Source organism: Salmo trutta, chromosome 1 (assembly GCF_901001165.1).
Source record: "Salmo trutta chromosome 1, fSalTru1.1, whole genome shotgun sequence".
Taxonomy (NCBI): domain Eukaryota; kingdom Metazoa; phylum Chordata; class Actinopteri; order Salmoniformes; family Salmonidae; genus Salmo; species Salmo trutta.
Window position 1 is genome coordinate 53,048,962 of NC_042957.1, and position 19,336 is coordinate 53,068,297.

General features: G+C 44.4%; 1 protein-coding gene across 7 annotated transcripts in view; it reads left to right on the top strand.

Annotated features, from left to right (window-relative positions):
- LOC115199851 (myocardin-related transcription factor A) overlaps positions 1-19,336 on the top strand; it is a 44,390-nt gene that overhangs the window by 9,425 nt on the left and 15,629 nt on the right. For 3 of the 7 annotated variants that reach the window (XM_029762348.1, XM_029762366.1, XM_029762374.1), the window contains exon 4: positions 12,224-12,289. In XM_029762348.1, coding sequence (XP_029618208.1) covers positions 12,224-12,289 — 66 coding nt within the window. The other 4 variants (XM_029762356.1, XM_029762393.1, XM_029762402.1 and 1 more) reach the window with 4 other exon arrangements.

Consider the following 19,336-nt stretch of genomic DNA (forward strand, 5'->3'; position numbering starts at 1 on the left):
TGAGGCTCTGTGTTGTGTAAACACTTCTATAATGCAGGTAGAACTAGAACTGTAGAACCGTTACAGTTTGCTCTCATACTTCCTCTCACTTGGTACAGTACCCACAGTGGTCTCTGTGAGGGAGAGGGAGAGTTGTATGGCAAAGTTGTTAGAATTCCAGCTGAATGAGCTCAACGAGGGGGAGGAGAGTAGTATCTTACCCATGTGCACTCCGGGTCAAAGGGTACCTGGAATGCAGTTTGCGAAAGTGCACTTGAGGAAGAGGAGTAGAAGCTGGTGTGCAGGAATAAAACCAGGCTGAACTTGAGCTTCTCTCATTAAGTCATGAGGAGGAAGAGCTTGTGTATGAAATTATTTTTACAGACATGAGGAAAATACGAACGTGTGTGTGTGTGTGTGTGTGTGTGTGTGTGTGTGTGTAGGCGATAAAGTCCAAACATGGGGGGCTACTCTCTCCTTTTCAAATCAAAGTTTATTTGTCACGTGCGCCGAATACATGTGTAGACCTTACAGTGAAATGCTTACTTACAGGCCCTAACCAACAATGCAATTTAAGTAAAAAAATAGGTATTAGGTGAACAATAGATAAGTAAGGAAATAAAAAACAACAGTAAAGAGACAGTGAATAATAACAGTAGCAAGGCTATATACAGTAGCGAGGCTATAACAGTAGCGAGGCTACATACCGGTTAGTTGGGCTAATTGAGGTAGTATGTACATGTGGGCATGGTTAAAGTGACTATTAATATATGATAAACAGAGAGTAGCAGTAGCGTAAAAGAGGGGTTGATGGGTGGCGGGACACAATGCAGATATTCCGGGTAGCCAATGTGCGGGGGCACCGGTTAGTCGGGCTAAATGAGGTAGCATGTACATGAATGTATAGTTAAAGTGACTATGCATATATGATAAACCGAGAGTAGCACAGAGTAAAAGAGGGGTTGGGGGGTGCCATTTGATTACCTGTTCAGAAGGCTTATGGCTTGGGGGTAAAAGCTGTTGAGAAGCCTTTTGGTTCACGGATTACAATTCTAAGCAACAAACAAAGTCAGCAGCACTGGAAACATTGAAAAGCACTTTGTTCCACCAAACTACACCAGCATCCTAAACCACAAGCATCTCAGCGAAGGGAAGCTGTGAGACGAGCAACTTTTAAAAAGAGCATCATGATATCATGAGCAATAAAAGTCTGAGTTAATCGTGTTCACTTTTTCCACTCATCTCACCCTTTCCACTCATACCATCATCAGATGCATTCCCATTCGCTGAGCTATGTGAGTTTACATAGTTAACATTTTATTACCGCAGACAAAGCAGCAAACTGCAGCTCTAACTTTGCGTGTTATCCCCGAGCGTACTCATGCTCAGTGTTGTAGTAGTGAACTACATGTAGTTCAACTAGTCATTTAACTCCATTTTGCTCTAGCTTGGTGGTAGTTGAACTCAATTCAGATCTCGGTCGTGTTTTCAGTAGGTCATAACGTTTTTTGCCTTGAGGCTAGCTACTGGAACTACATAACTTTTTCAGCTAAAAGATAGGCAAGTAGGCAATTTCCTTTTATTTTTTGGGCATCAGACCTGTTTAATTCTCACTTGAAACACAGTTTGTGTGTTTTTAATAGGCTAAAAACATTCTGTTAACTTCTTGCAATTTGTAGTCGGATATTTCAGATGTAGATATGATTATTTATCACAAAGTACTTTGTATGTAGTTAACCTCTTGTTCAAAGTAACTTTAGTTCAGTAAACTATATTTTTCTTAAGGGTAGCTTTAATGTAGCTTAATTTCTTCCAGTGTGAAGTAATTGGTAGTTTGGAAAACTGTATTTTCAGAGTAGGTTCCCCAACACTGCACATGCTCAGGTATTTTAGGAATTTAGAGGTTACATACTTGTCCCAATATTTCACTGAAGTGCAGGCAGCTCAACACGACTGTTTATTGACAAAGTTGGGCCCGGGTCCAACCACTTTGCTAAGGAGGAGGCCTGAGAGATCAAGTGTGTAGTGGTTGTCGAGGCACTGCACTCATACCCAGACCGCAGTTGTAATTCAAAACACAGCAGGGCTAGACACTGCTGCCCTGACACTGTGCTCTACTCCACTCTGATCTCCATCTTGCTCTGTGACTAAATGTTCACCAATGGATAGCATGCTAATTGGGGTGTATGGGTGTCAGTGTACGCTTGCCGATAAGCATGCACACACAGGCTCCATTATGAGTGAGCATGCTCTGCACCTTCAGTCTGCTGTTCTGACAGGTGAGGGGAGGAGTGTGAAGTGTCTGTAGGGAGTCAGGTGTGATGAGGTTCCTGGGTCGTGTTTAATAGGTCACGGCACACCAGAGATAAACGTTTCCTAATGGAAAGCAGAAATCTGTGCTCTTAATGAACTAGTTCAGTTCCTCCACATTTAAAAATGTTTTTGTCTCCTACTGACACTGTTCCACACAGAGCACTGAGTTGATTCTCAGCATAGACACACACACTGGACGTCTGTTTTAAAAAAAAATTTTTTATTGAATATCCGAAACACAATATACTTGCAGTGAAGCCGCTCAACAACTACATCATGCCTGTCATCCAACAGACTCCCATTCAGAGCGACACACAGAAGCATCCAGGGTCAATGTCCTGCTCAAGGGCACGTTGATAGATCTCCCACTAGGCCAAAAACCGCGAACCCGAACCCTCCAAGACGTCTGTTGTTTCCATGGAAACAGAAATGTCTTCCTGCCGTTTATCTGAAACACTCATGCTCGAGGAGCCTTACGTTGCAGAGAATAATAAACCGATTGATTGATGTGTGTTTTTCTATAATTGTGTGGGTGTTGGTATGTGGATTTTTGGATAATAGCAGCCGAAAGTTATGTTCTTGACGTAGATATATCCTCAATTCCATATCTGTTCATATTTTGATATGTTTACACATCTATTGTAATCAAGGCTGTCAAACGAGAGAAGGGAGAACGGAGATTAATGGAAGGGGATGACGGGAAGGGAGGAAAAAGATTATGAACGAGGGGCAGCAAAAAGTGAGAGATGAGATCAAGAGGCGTATAAAGTCCACTGCTATCAGTCTAAATGTGTATTTTTTTTTCAACTGTGAAATATTAGTGGAAAACCTTGACACCTGAACCATATAGCTGACCTCATGTACTGTGAATGTGATTGACCAGGAATTAGGGACGTGACAGTAAGGATGACTGCACAAAGAGTTCATAAGAGTTTAATCACCCTGAAGTCTTATGTTCCCTACTTGCTCTTTCATCTCTGGCCCTGAACACATGCTGCCAGATGTACACAGCAGCTGGATTGAACATTTTGGACCACTAAAAACATGTTGTTTGGGATGATACACGCTGCCATCTTGTGGTTGACAGAAACACTTTAACTGGCCATACAGCATTAGAGGAAGGACAGGGAATTGAAGTACTGTGGCACATCACATATACATTGACATTTGCATGTATGCAACATGTCCTATGAATCACGAGATGAGGTTCATTTTCAAACCTTGGAAATTCTCTTAATGTAATCGAAATGTCTGTTTCAGTGTTAACTTGTGTTTTTATGTGTTCAAATGCACTGAGGATATTGAACAGGTTCTAGATCCTTAACACAAGATATGTGTGGAGTCAGGTTGTGTGTGTGCAGGGATATCTGTGAGTAACCCTAGCCGCCGTCTGCACCAGTTAAGGGTAGCTGGATATAGCCCCCATAGCCAGCTGGCCTACTATTTAAAACAGTCAGCCCGAGGGGAAGGCTTGGTGGGGGGCGCTCACATTCTGGAGCCCAGGCCCAGAGAGAAGGAGTTAATTTGAGACTTGTTTTCCGCACACCCTTCCTCCTGAGTAAGACCTCGATGTGTGAAGGCAGCAGCAGTAACTGTTTGAATGTGGACTCCATCTTGTTTCAAGCACAGTAGGCCCACCAGATACTGAGACGCCAGGGCCCAGTTTCCAAAAAACATATTAAGTTCATCGTTAGAACCTTCGTAGTAGCATGGTTAGATTTCCAAGCTGTTTCCCAAAAGCCTTGTTACTAAAGTTGCACCTCAAAACGCTCTTTGTTTACCGACTGCCTCATACCACTCTTAACAGCTAATTGCGTCGTTAGATGCTTTTGTTGCCCTTCTGCTTCACTTTTTACACAGATCTCCACTAAACATAGAAACAAGATGTTTATCTGTCTCTGTGACCGCCGATAACATCGGAACAAAGTTGCCGGTGTTTTTGTAATTGTTACAAACAAGTGAAGGATAAAAAGATGCTTCAAATGAAAACTGAGATGCATACAGTATAGGCTCTAGGGATATATATTGAAATCGTATTGAGTTCTATTTACAGTAGCTAATTGTAGGCTACTTTCTGTAATTTTTGACTCGATATATTTTGATGTGTAACAATGTGCGCAATTATATGCCCAAACTGATTTAGTGCATTATTATCGGGTTAGAATAAGCCGCCTCATTATTTGCAGCCATAATGTGGTAATATATCTCTCTAGGAGCTGATCCATCGTCATTATTGTGAAATAATTAGAATGTTAAGGTAAGATTTGAATGGAAGAAAGCTGATCTAAGAGCAGCGCTGCCTTTCTTTCAATCCTATCATTATTGCCACATGCTCCAACGACACACTTAGCGAATGTTCTCTCTCTGTGGTGGTTTGGGAAACTCATGTTAGATCTTCTGCCGTTGTAGCGATTCATCGTTAAAACACTCATTAGTCTAATTCCCATCGCTATCGGGGAACCGGACCCAGGCCGGTATCAGATACCCTAGCAGTTTCCTCTTGGAATAGGAGGTACCCTGATTACACGCAGTGAAAGATGACAATTATCAGTGTCTGTTACCTCTGGCTCTGAAGATCATCATTTCTCCTCAGCGATGTCCTAGCACTTCCATTTAAAGACCCCCCCAGACCGCTTCTAGGAGATGTGATTATTTTACCTCCCTGTCTGAAGGTGCTTAGTCACACCAAACCTGCAGGCTAAATGCATCTTCTGGGATTGGTTATGAAACAGCTGGTAGGTGTTTCACTACCCCTGCTGGAACTACCAGAGGTCAGCTCTGTATACAGTTTCCTTCTTTCAGAAGTCATAAGGCTTCAGTACTTTATAAGCATGTACAGTAGGATCGGCAAGTAGCCTCACAGAAGAGTTTTTTTCTCTAGCTATTTCGTGTTTTCCTTGGGCCTTATCAGCAAGGAATTGGTTGGAGTGTTTGGCAATAGCGAGAATTGGATTGCATTTAGTACCGGGCTATGGGCTGATTTTGACCCTAGATTCTTAACTTACAGTTAATTTGACCTTGCATAGTTCTGAGCATAACCATCACTGATCTAGTATTCAGAGGATGCCCACAGGAGCTCTATTTCAGTCTGATAAACATTGATTATTACCACTTTCACTGAAACAGCAGAATGCAACTTTAGGTATTTTGGATATGCTTAGAGCCCCTGTGAGTTATTAGCTTTTCCTATCGTCAGTATTTATGGCTGATATAAACACACACTCTCACACACACACACACACACACACACACACACACACACACACATGAAAACAGGATTATCCCTGCAAGCATATGGTTGGTGCCTTATCTGCAGCAAGGGGGATCAGAGTCTTCATTTCCCCCTTCCTTGTCAAAGTGAGCTTTGCCTGAGGATTGCGCATCCTGATTCCAGCATCTCTCTCACTCACTCACTCACTCACTCACTCACTCACTCACTCACTCACTCACTCACTCAGTTTGTGGGCATCTGTAAATAGTATCTTATGCTCACCTTTATTGTGGCCGGCTCTCTGAAGCTAGGCCATTACACATCTGTTTTAAAACGCAGTGAATGCCAATAATAATCAATAGCTTCCCTGGGATTTTCTCACCCTGACATAGTTCTTTATGACCCTCAGGCTAGTTCCCGACTTTATTTTAGCTCACCTGATCCACCATTAAGTGAATACAAATGGTAACTTTGGCAGTACACACAGCTGTAGGCTACATTTCTGTTTTTAAATGTCTGTTTTGGCAGTTTTTTGTACTTCATCTTTAGAAAATGATTTTAGGGCTTTGATTAGCATTGATGTTTTAATGAGAAGTGGCAGACCAAAACGTGTTTTACATTTTAAAGTTCTCACTCTCTGTCACTTCCTTCTTGTATTAGCAAATGTTTTGCTTACGAAAGTCAAACGGTGAAGACTGAAACCGTCAAAGACCCAGCCTTGGCTTTGGGACAACACGTGTTTCTGTTTGGGGATCTGTGTGGTGGCAGTTTCTTCCCTGGGGCCATTATGCTGTCTGCCTACATCAGGGTACTGTGTGGGGCCATTATGCTGTCTGCCTACATCAGGGTACTGTGTGAGGCCATTATGCCATCTGCCTACATCAGGGTACTGTGTGGGGCCATTATGCCGTCTGCCTACATCAGGGTACTGTGTGGGGCCATTATGCTGTCTGCCTACATCAGGGTACTGTGTGGGGCCATTATGCCGTCTGCCTACATCAGGGTACTGTGTGGGGCCATTATGCTGTCTGCCTACATCAGGGTACTGTGTGGGGCCATTATGCTGTCTGCCTACATCAGGGTACTGTGTGGGGCCATTATGCTGTCTGCCTACATCAGGGTACTGTGTGGGGCCATTATGCCGTCTGCCTACATCAGGGTACTGTGTGGGGCCATTATGCTGTCTGCCTACATCAGGGTACTGTGTGGGGCCATTGTGCCGTCTGCCTACATCAGGGTACTGTGTGGGGCCATTATGCTGTCTGCCTACATCAGGGTACTGTGTGAGGCCATTATGCTGTCTGCCTACATCAGGGTACTGTGTGAGGCCATTATGCTGTCTGCCTACATCAGGGTACTGTGTGGGGCCATTATGCTGTCTGCCTACATCAGGGTACTGTGTGGGGCCATTATGCTGTCTGCCTACATCAGGGTACTGTGTGGGGCCATTATGCCGTCTGCCTACATCAGGGTACTGTGTGAGGCCATTATGCTGTCTGCCTACATCAGGGTGAGGCCATTATGCCGTCTGCCTACATCAAGGGTACTAAAGTACTATTTGAAATAGTAATCTCCTAGGGGGCAAAGGTCCGGATGGATTTTGTCATTTATCGGCGTAGTAACAAACCCCCACCTCGCAACCCATGTGACCCCAAACTGTTCACAACCCTCTTGTTGGCGTAGAGAAAATCTTGCAGTTTTAAAGCTAATTTCCCACAATTTTGCATGGGGCAGAGCATTTTATTTTGTTGCTGTTTAAAGCAAATTTTCTGCAATTCTACAAATGTTTCCATGTCTTATGTGTGTTTTATATGATACCAGGGGTCAAAGCCTGACCTACTTCCAAAAAAGAAACTCAGCAAAAAAAGAAATGTCCCTTTTTCAGGACCCTTTCAAAGATAATTCGTAAAAATCCAAATAACTTTGCAGATCTTCATTGTAAAGGGTTTAAACACTGTTTCCCATGCTTGTCCAATGAACCATAAACAATTAATGAACAAGCACCTGTGGAACGGTCGTTAAGACACTAACAGTTTAGACGGTAGGCAATTAAGGTCACAGTCATGAAAACTTAGGACACTAAAGAGGCCTTTCTACTGACTCTGAAAAACACCAAAAGAAAGATGCCCAGGGTCCCTGCTCATCTGCGTGAACGTGCCTTAGGCATGCTGCAAGGAGGCATGAGGACTGCAGATGTGGCCAGGGCAATAAATTGCAATGTCCGTACTGTGAGACGCCTAAGACAGCGCTACAGGGAGACAGGACGGACAGCTGAGCGTCCTCACAGTGGCAGACCACGTGTAACAACACCTGCACAGGATTGGTACATCCGAACATCACACCTGTGGGACAGGTACAGGATGCCAACAACAACTGCCCGAGTTACACCAGGAACGCACAGTCCCTCCATCAGTACTCAGACTGTCCGCAATAGTCCAGCCTCTCTCAGCCTAAGGGCTTGTAGGCCTGTTGTAAGGCAGGTCCTCACCAGACATCACCGGCAACAACGTTTCCAACGGGCACAAACCCACCGTCGCTGGACCAGACAGGCCGGCAAAAAGTGTTCTTCACTGACGAGTCGCGGTTTTGTCTAACCAGGGGTGATGGTTGGGTTCGCGTTTATTGTCGAAGGAATGAGCGTTACACCGAGGCCTGTACTCTGGAGCAGGATCGATTTGGAGGTGGAGGGTCTGTCGTGGTCTGGGGCGATGTGTCACAGCATCATCAGACTGCCTGCAATGACAACAAGCTCAATCTCAATGCTGTGTGTTACAAGGAAGACATCCTCCTCCCTGATGTGGTACCCTTCCTGCAGACTCATCCTGACATGACCCTCCAGCATGACAATGCCACCAGCCATACTGCTCGTTCTGTGCTTGATTTCCTGAAAGACAGGAATGTCAGTGTTCTGCCATGGCCAGCGAAGAGCTCGGATCTCAATCCCATTGAGCACGTCTGGGACCTGTTGGATCGGAGGGTGAGGGCTAGGGCCATTCCCCCCAGAAATGGGACACATTATTCCATTTCTGTTAGTCACGTCTGTGGAACTTGTTCAGTTTATGTCTCAGTTGTTGAATCTTATGTTCATACAAATATTTACACATGTTAAGTTTGCTGAAAATAAATGCAGTTGACAGTGAGAGGACGTTTCTTTTTTTGCTGAGTTTATATTTATTTATTTTGTAGTCTGGACCCGCGGCCTGTATTGACCCCGTCTGGGACCCGGATCCGGACCGCAGTCCGCCAGTTGAATATGGGGCGTCTAGATTGTGAACAAAGCTCACAGGTGTGCACTCTTATGTTGTCACTAATGAGCAGAGGTGCCAAGGGGGAAGTATTTGATTGTGGTTAGGAGGAAAAGGTTTAGCTGAAATGTGTCGGTGTCTGTCAATGGCGGAGTGAGTGGGTGCAGCAACAGCTGTGACAGTGCTTGATCAAGGATTCACAGGAATTTGACACACACTCACAGACCCACACACTCACCTCACTCACTCGCCTTGCTGCAGTAGATACTGGCTCTTGAAACTCATAGCAGCTGTACATTTCCACTGCAAGCCAGTGTTTATTTTTTCCATCTTTTTCATTTGGTTTTGTTTTTTCAATGAGATTTGGGCATTTTTCTGAACTATTCTGAACTTTGTTTGCTAAAAAACAAGAGAAAGAGGAGAGGTCAGCGAGAACACAGTTGTGTATAGAGCACTTTACATGGACTTTTGGAAAACTTCTCTCTTCTCATGATTTTTGTCACTTGCACAAGGACCGTTTCTATTCTAATGCTCTTATTTTGGTCCATCGGGCGACATCCTGCATTAATATATTTAGCAGAACCTCTGTGACTTTTCCAAAAGATATCACAAACCTGATAATACATATTGACTGTATTGGACTGAACTGAACAGAGAATTCTATTTTTGTTACATTTGAATGTTTTGGACATTATTTGATGGGACCACTGTCTTTCAGTAATACTTATTTATTGTTTTGAACCTGATCACCATGCTGGACACCAACCCGTCCCTTCACACAGACTCCACCTCTTTTGGGCACCCTCCAATCAGCAACAGCATGGATAAGCAACGCATACGATTGGAGTTAGAACGCCGGGCTTGTCAGAGCCTGAGGGAAGGTGGGATTCGTATTATGCACGCACACATACACACAAACTCTTTATAATAAGAGATGTGGAAGATATGGTTTCATTGATATCTTTGTTTGGTTATATATATTTTGAAACAGCATCATTATGGAGAATTATTATCCTTACTCTTTCTACTTGGCTTTTGTTTCATAGCTCTCCATTAAACACACCCAGCTATACAGTTGCGTTTTCCTCAGTGAATCGTGTGTATTGAGTTATGCTGCTCAGGCCGGCTCAGTGGGTGTCTGGTGTCTTCTGGGCTTCTGGTCAGATACTAAGTGGACCTTCTGGCCCCGGTACAGATGGGGCAGCGCCAGGATTCTGTGCCCAGTGGACAATGCTCAGGCACCTGTGGGTGCAGCCAGGACCGTGACACCAACTGAGTTGGAGCGAGAAGAGCCTGAACAGATTTAGTCGTGACACACTGAGAATCTCACACTGACTTTTAGAGAAACATAAATGTGCTGTGAGGCAGATACGCTGGCCCACTGAGTTAAGGTGAGAAGTACTGAGACTGATGAAGATACTGTGGTGTTTAGTGTGACACACAGAGACGGGTTTAGATACTAAGACACAGATGGACGCTGAGGGAAAACAGGGACAGGCTTGAGACACTGAGATGGACTTGGAACCATTGAGACAGACTGTGATTTACCGAGAGGTTATTTGCACTGAGACGTACAGTCTTTCAGAGACACTGTATGATACGGTAACCCACAGGCACCTGCCTTGGCAGCCAGTTTGACTTCACAGAGTTTCAAAGGTGGACAGCATACCTTGGCCCTGATTGAGGAGGGTGTCTGTTCACATGTGTCCCCTCATTCAGCCAGGCCGAGCCCAGGCCTTAGATTTCTGCTTCGGAGCAGTTTGAGTGTCGGGTGATTTACAGTAATATTCCCTGTAACTCAACAGGCTGGGCCGGGCAGAGAGATAGAGTTCCCAGATATTACAGTGTGGTACACAAATAGAAACCAGCAGGGAGAAGGATGGGTTTCATCTCAGGGTTGGGATGGAGGGAATGGAAGGTTTTGAAAATATTCTCAAAGTAGTAAACGATTGAATAGGCGTTTGTAGAAAAAGTGCACAGGAAGTTTTGAAGTGACGCACAGAGAAAGGTGACAATACATAAATTGAGCACAAAGGGAGATATGGAGAGGGACAGGTGGTAGGAAAATGTCATGTTCTCGTTTACATCACATTGAGATACTGAGAACGGTAATGAATTCAAATTGTGGCATTTCAGAGTGAGCATTTGCCTAGAAAAGATTGTGTATAAGCACCTGGCACCATTCCCCTGTCAGTCCTTGGCACAACTAGCAAATCATCTGCCACTGGAGGAGTGCCTCCCCCCAGTAAGCCCATCTCGTCTCCCGTTGAGGGGACTATTGGGAGTCCTACGTCAAGCAGCCATATAAGAGAAAAGAGGAAGATTTGGCCCAGGCGGCGACAGCCAGGACTGTCAGAAATGTTGACGCTGGTCAGAGATGTGAAAAACCACAGAGGCTTAGCTCAGAGAGAGACGGAGACCATGAGAAAGAAGTCACACATCGCCCACACTGATCTCACTCTGACCTATTAATCAGTATGCTTCCCTGTGGTTCCCATGAAGGCAGCAGACCAGCTACAAACACAACTACCTCAGCATCACTTTGTGTACAGTACAATGGACTGGTCCAACAATCATACTCTCACACATGAACACCAGGCCACATACTGTATGGCTATGTAGTATACTGTAACAGCTTAACTTCCCCTCACATGTACAGTATCACATCTCTAATTTCATGAAAACTGCTTATGCGTGTACTGACAATGTAGGTTTACTTTACTTCACATCCGACAGGAATCACTTACATGAGTCCACTCAGCTCACTGTGGCTGAAGTGTAAACACTGGATAGCAATGATGATGTGATGAGAACATGGTCTCCATCACTAGCTTTCTGTGTTCCTTCTATAGGCTTGGTCCAGCTGAGATTAGGCAGCTGTTAGCGAGACACATTTATTCAGTACAGAAGTGTTACCATTTATCTGTACATATACTCCTCTCAATATAACAACTCATTCTATTTTGAATTGTGAGTGGTGAATGTGGGCCTTCCTGTTTTTACAAGAAGTCCTCTGTGCATTAGCATTGTTCAAGCCATGTGGAAGTGTCGCTCTCTCTATCTCTCTCTGTGTGGTAGAAGTTGTCAAAACGCGACAACCCGGCTGCTGTTTGAGTGTAGAAACAGGAAGCGCGCGTGTGTGTGTGACAGGGACCATCTGCCTGCTATTTCTCCTCCCTGCCTCTGATAACCTCTGTATCGGCTGTCAGACGACTCTGTGGGAGGGAGAGAGGAGAGAGCAAGGGCCAAAAGAGCAGTGAGTAGGTTACTCTTCAACTCTTGGCTTCTACCTCCCAGAAAGATGCACTATATTAATTTACAACATGGCTGTAACCGGCCTTGTATTTCCTCCCAAGGAGAAGAGCACGGAACGGAAACTGACTGTAGGGCGTTTAGGTTTTCACTATCGGTTGTTGCCCTTGCTGGTTCTGTCTGTAGTGTACTCACCTGACCTCTTGCTGTCCCTCTTATGCAGTGCTCCAGCTCAAACTCCAGCAGAGACGGACCCGTGAGGAACTGGTCAGTCAGGGGATCATGCCACGTAAGTAACACTCTCTTGTCCGTCAAACTACCTCATCCCCAAACAAATCTCCCCTTCCTCTAGCTGCAACCTCACCTCATTAGCTTGCTTTTCAAAGTGAATGGATAGTTTGTTGACCTAACCTCACGCCCATAAGAATCAGTAAAGCTACTCCATTGCAGTCACCTCACTTGTTTCATAACAGGCACATAATATACAACAGTATAGTATCTTACATGGCTATACGCATCTCAATGCTTTGCTTCATGTTCTAAGGTTCTAGGGATCCTGATGATTTATGCATGTGGTTAAATCGTCGCCGTCTTTTTTCTGAGAAATGTCGTTGTCAGTCTTCAAAGTGGATCGAGCTCCTTCCTCTGCTTCTGACTTGTGAATGCTAAACTCAGTCTGTGTACTGGGGCCTGTGCATTTAATTCATTGCCACATTTCATTTTGAGCTGTTACACTTGTTCTTTTCATTGCACAGTCAATGAATGTTTACATTGCTAAGATAGACTTCCTCTCTGTTTCACACTAGTTAGTTCCAGGAACCTCTTTTTTTAACCAATTTACATCCTCTAACTATATTTAGTACAATATCAGAATACGCCACAGAACAGATTCTGTTTGGTGTAAAATGCATGACATTTGGTGTCAACATAGTAAACACAGATGACCTGTTCTAAGCCCAAATATGCCAAATATATGATTCAACTCATTGTTTGTGAACTACAGCTGTTTCTGTATTGTACTATATTTAGTCTTTGGACACATGGGGTTACTGTTTTTTACACATTTCATGATTAAAGTCATGTAAATATGTTCAAATTATCAGATCTTAATAGTTGTATAGATTGCCTGGACCTTATATTAGGGATACACTATATATCGGTGAACATATCGTAATTGGCCGATATTAGCTAAAAATGCCGGTATCGGCCGATGTCTAGATTAACGCCCAATGTGCAAAACCGATGTCAAAGCTGACGTGCATACCTATATAACGAAGGTACATGACGTAATGACAACACGTAAAATTTTGCGCTATAAATGCAACACGGCATTCCTAAACTAGCCCACAATGTCTGCTGTGTTGATCGAGCAGTCAAGCAGTCATTTGCAAGAGTAACAAAATTTCAGTGAGACAACTCCAAGGCGAAATCCATTCAAGCCAAGATAATGTAATTCATTGCCCTTGACAATCAACCGTTCTCTGTCGTGGGTGATGTTGGCTTTCGCCGACTGGTTGAGCACCGGTACACACAACCAAGTGCGCTATTTTTCAGACGTTGCCCTACCGGAGTTACACAGTAATAGCGTCACTGCTATTAGCTTCATGACATGCATACTATGGAACGCCGTTTGAGTCTTTGCGTGTCAAAAAAGATAGTAGCACTGTCAAAGCTGTACAAAAAAAATCTCGTTGTTGTTGGTAATCAAGCCTACCACCGTAGTGTCGTCTGCAAACTTGATGATTGAGTTGGAGGCGTGCATGGGTGAACAGGGAGTACAGGAGAGGGCTGAGAACGCACCCTTGTGGGGCCCCAGTGTTGAGGATCAGCGGGGTGGAGATGTTGTTTCCTAACCTCCTACCCTCACCACCTGGGGGCGGCCCGTCAGGAAGTCCAGGACCCAGTTGCACAGGGCGGGGTCGAGACCCAGGGTCTCGAGCTTAATGACGAGTTTGGGGGGTACTATGGTGTTAAATGCTGCGCTGTAGTCGATGAACAGCATTCTTACATAGGTATTCCTCTTGTCCAGGTGGGATAGGGCAGTGTGATTGCGATTGCATTGTCTGTGGACCTATTGGGGCGGTAAGCAAATTGGAGTGGGTCCAGGGTGTCCGGTAGGGTGGAAGTGATATGACACTTGACTAGTCTCTCAAAGCACTTCATGATGACGGAGGTGAGTGCTAAGGGGCGATAGTCATTTAGCTCAGTTACCTTAGCTTTCTTGGGAACTGGAACAATGGTGGCCCTCTTGAAGCATGTGGGAACATCAGATAAGGATAAGGATTGATTGAATATGTCCGTAAACACACCAGCCAGCTGGTCTGCGCATGCTCTAAGGACGCGGCTAGGGATGCCGTCTGGGCCGGCAGCCTTGCGAGGGTTAACACGTTTAAATGCTTACTCACGTTGGCTGCGGTGAAGGAGAGCCCGCAGGTTTTGGTAGCGGGCCGTGTCGTTGGCAATGTATTGACCTCAAAGCGAGCAAAGAAGTTGTTTACTTTGTCTGGGAGCAGGACATCGTGGTCCGCAACGGGGCTGGTTTTCTTTTTGTAGTCCGTGATTGCCTGTAGACCCTGCCACATACTTCTCGTGTCTGTGCTGTTGAATTGCGACTCTACTTTGTCTCTATACTGACCCTTAGCTTGTTTTATTGCCTTGCGGAGGGAATGGCTACACTGTTTGTATTCGGTCACGTTACCGGTCGCCTTGCCCGGATTAAAAGCAGTGGTTCGCGCTTTCAGTTTTGCACGAATGCTGCCACCAATCCACGGTTTCTGTTTGGGGAAGGTTTTAATAGTTGCTGTGGGTACAACATCACCGATGCACTTGCTAATAAACTCGCTCACCAAATCAGCGTATTCATCAATGTTGTTGTCCGACGCTATGCGGAACATATCCCAGTCCACGTGATCGAAGCAATCTTGAAGCGTGGAATCAGATTGGTCGACCAGCGTTGAACAGACCTGAGCATGGGCGTTTCCTGTTTTAGTTTCTGTCTATAGGCTGGGAGCAACAAAATGGAGTCGTGGTCAGATTTTCCGAAAGGAGGGCGGGGCAGGGCTTTGTATTTGTCGCGGAAGTTAGAGTAACAATGGTCCAGCATTCGATATGCTGATAAAACTTGTTTTCAGATTAGCCTTGTTAAAATCCCCAGCTACAATGAATGCAGCCTCAGCATATGTGGTTTCCAGTTTACATAGAGTCAAATGAAGTTCATTCAGGGCCATTGATGTGTCTGCTTGGGGGGGATATATACGGCTGTGATTATAATCGAAGAGAATTCTCTTGGTAGATAATGCGGTCGACATTTGATTGTAAGGAATTCTAGGTCAGGTGAGCAAAAGGACTTGAGTTCCTGTATGTGGTTATGATCACACCACGTCTCGTTAATCGTAAGGCATACCCCCCGCCCTTCTTCTTACTAGAGAGATGTTTGTTTCTGTCTGCTCGATGCGACAAGAAATCAGGTGGCTGTACCGACTCCGATAGCGTGTCTCGAGTGAGCCACGTTTCCGTGAAACAAAGAAAGTTACAATCTCTGTCTCTCTGGAAGGCAACCCTTGCTCGGATTTCGTCTACCTTGTTGTCAAGAGTCTGGGCGTTGGCGAGTAGTAAACTCGGGAGCGGTGCACGATGTGCCCGTCTACGGAGCCTGACCAGAAGACCACTTCTTCTGCCCCTCCTGCGGCACCGTTGTTTTGGGGCGCCGGCTGGGATCCGATCCATTGTCCTGGGTGGTGATCCAAACAGAGGATCCGCTTCAGGAAAGTCGTATTCCTGGTCGTAATGTTGTTAAGTTGACGTTGCTCTTATATCCAAAAGTTCCTCCCGGCTGTATGTGATAAAACCTAAGATTTCCTGGGGTAACAATGTAAGAAATAATACATAAAAAAAACAAAATACTGCATAGTTTCCTGAGAACGCGAAGCGAAGCGGCCATCTCTGTCGGCGCCGGATGTAGGGTCCGACCACCATTAATCAATTAAGAACTGTCTTATAAATTAGGGTTATTTTAGATGATGACACCTAGCTATATAGTTAGCTAGCTAACTATTGTCGTGTTATTTGACGTGTATCTTTTTGACACGCAAAGACCCAAACGGCGTTCAATAGAAATCCTGGTTGAGAATGAAACGACTGAACAAATGAACAACGAAACAGCACAGCAAGTAAGTGAAAGAAATAGGTTTTGATTATGTTTTACTGGTAATGGGGACATACGTAAATGCCAACGAAATATATTTTTGGTCAGTTGTTTGTGTAACCTTTTATTTAACTAGGCAAGTCAGTTAAGAACAAATTCTTATTTACACTGACGGCCCGGATGACGCTGGGCCAATTGTGCGCCGCCCTATGGGACTCCCAATCACGGCCGGTTGTGATACAGCCTGGATTCAAACCAGGGACTGTAGTGACGCCTCTTGCACTGAGATGCAGTGCCTTAGACCGCTGCGTCCGTGTGTGTGTGTGTTAACTATTTAACTGTACTAGAATGCTTAAAAGGCAGCAAAAAAAATGTATATCAGTTATCGGTATCGTTTTATTTTATTTTTTTCCATATATTGGTATCCAATATTGATACCAAAATATTGGATTTCGCTATCGGCCAAAAATGTAATATCGGTGCATCACATGTAGATAGATATATATTATATTCACACGGAACAAAAATACACTATATATACAAAAGTATCGTTGCTGACAGGTGTATAACATCGAGCATAAACAACTATACAATCTCCATAGACAAACATTGGCAGTAGAATGGCCTTACTGAAGAGCTCAGTTACTTTTAAAGTGGCACCGTCATAGGATGCCACCTTTCCAACAAGTCAGTTCGTCTAAGTTCTACCCTGCTAGAGCTGCCTCGGACAAGTGTAAGTGCTGTTATTGTGAAATGGAAACTTCTAAGCGCAACAACGACTCAGCCGCTAAGTGGTAGTTCACACAAGCTCACAGAACGGGACCGCTGAGTGCTGAAGTGCGTAGCACGTAAAAATAATCTGTCCTCGGTGAGAATGCTACTTGCCCGAATGCATAGTGCCAACTGTGAAGTTTGGTGGAGGAGGAATAATGTTCATGGTTTGGTCTAGGCCCCTTAGTTGCAGTGAAGAAAAATCTTAATGCTGACATTATAGACATTTCTGTGCTTCCAACTTTCTGGCAACAGTTTGCGGAAGACCCTTTCCTGTTTTAGCATGACAATGCCCCCGTGCATAAAGCGAGGTCCGTAAAGAAATGGTTTGTTGAGATCGGTGTGGAAGAACTTGACTGGCCTGCACAGAGCCCTGACCTCAACCCCATTGAATTTGGATGAATTGGAATGCAGACTGCGAGCCATGCCAAATCACCCAACATCAGCCACAAGACCTCACTAATGCTCTTGTGGCTGAATGGAAGCAAGTCCCCGCAGCAATGTTCCAACATTTAGTGGAAAACCTTCCCAGAAGAGTGGAGGCTGTTATAGCAGCAAAGGGGGGACCAACTCCATATTAATGCCCATGATTTTGGAATGAGATGTTTGACGAGCAGATGTCCACATATACAGTGCATTCAGAAAGTATTCAGACCCCTTGACTTTCTCCACATTTTGTTACATTACAGCCTTATTACAAAATTGATTAAAACAATTGTTTCCCTCATCAATCTACACAATACCCAATTTATCTCATTTACATAAGTATTCAGACCCTTTACTCAGTACTTTGAAGCACCTTTGGCAGTGATTACAGCCTTGGGTCTTCTTGGGTATGACGCTACAAGCTTGGCACACCTGTATTTGGGGAGTTTCTCCCATTCTTCTTTGCAGAGCCTCTCAAGCTCTGTCAGGTTGGATGGGGAGCGTCGCTACACAGCTATTTTCAGGTCCAAAAAGTGCTGTAATTTCTTAACAGTTCACCCGATATGGATGAAAATATCCTCAAGTGAAAGCTGACAGTCTGCACTTTAACCGTATAGTCATTTGTATCATTTCAAATCAAAAGTGCTGGAGTATAGAGCCAAAATAAGAAAACATGCTTCACTGTCCCAATAATTACGGAGGGCACTGTATATACAGTACCAAAAATTAAGATCTGATCATTTGAACAAGACATTAACCCCATGTGTCCAAAGGCTAAATATAGAACAATATCAAAACCTCATATTGTAGACAAATGCTTTGGCCGGTAAAAAATGTCCATCAGTAAGCTCAGAGAAGTGTACCAAAGGATATGATACATTTCCGTTATGGACATGAATGGGTTCAATCTGATTGGGTTTATGAGTAATAAACCAGTAGCAGACATGTTTTTCGTTGGCATTTCATTCATTGAGGATGCATGATCCTCCTCCTCCTCAGGGTTTTGAACCGCCAATAGAATACTTTCTCTCTTCACTTTCAAATCTCTATTTGGCCCAGTAAAGGAAATGCACATGTACTAACGATACTCTCTATGCATTGCAAGTTGTTCATATTTACAGTACACTGCCTAGTATTACAGGAACAGAACACTATTATAAATTGCTCACATATTTTCCTTGTTCTGTAGGGAACCACACAAGGGGTAGGTCTTATGGTTTGACACAGACTACCTTAGTGTTTAGACAAGTATTTAACAATGCGTATTCTCCATCCTTTTGGAGTATTAGAGAAGATACCAATTGAAATCTACTCCTATTAGTAATGTTGCGACAAAGGGTGCCGTTGAATTCAGTCACACTCTGTTCTGACAGTGTGTAGTGGTTGTCAGACTTGGCTAGAGTAGTTATTTGAGTTGTCATCTTCAGTGTCTTCCATCCTTGGGCACTCTTCATGAAGCTTTGCTGGTAACAAGTGAGACGGCACACAGTGTTGTGTGCAGCGGGATTGATTTCAATGTGCGGCCATCAAAAAAAAGGCTCGCATTTCCTTCTACTACGAACAGCCTTGATACGTTAGAATATTTCTTTACTGTGCTTTCCGAGTGCTGAAAATGCAACAGTGTTAGTCAGTCACAGTAGCAGCTTTGTTGGGATGTATTGGTCAACCTTATTATATCTGCTATTGCTGCTTCTCTTTTATGTTTACTTCTAGTTTCTTACGTTGATCAGAAGGGAACCCCGGTCTGCATGGGGCCAGACTAAGCAACAAGGCCAGGGTCTCATTCAACATAAGAGAGGGAGGATGTTGGAGAGAGTGCAGAGGGTGAGAGGAGATGGCAGAGAATAGTAGAGGAGAGGGTGAGAGGAGAGGGTGTGAGGAGAGGGTGTGAGGAGAGGGTGAGAGGAGAGGGTGAGAGGAGAGGGTGTGAGGAGAGGGTGTGAGGAGAGGGTGAGAGGAGAGGGTGAGAGGAGAGGGTGAGAGGAGAGGGTGAGA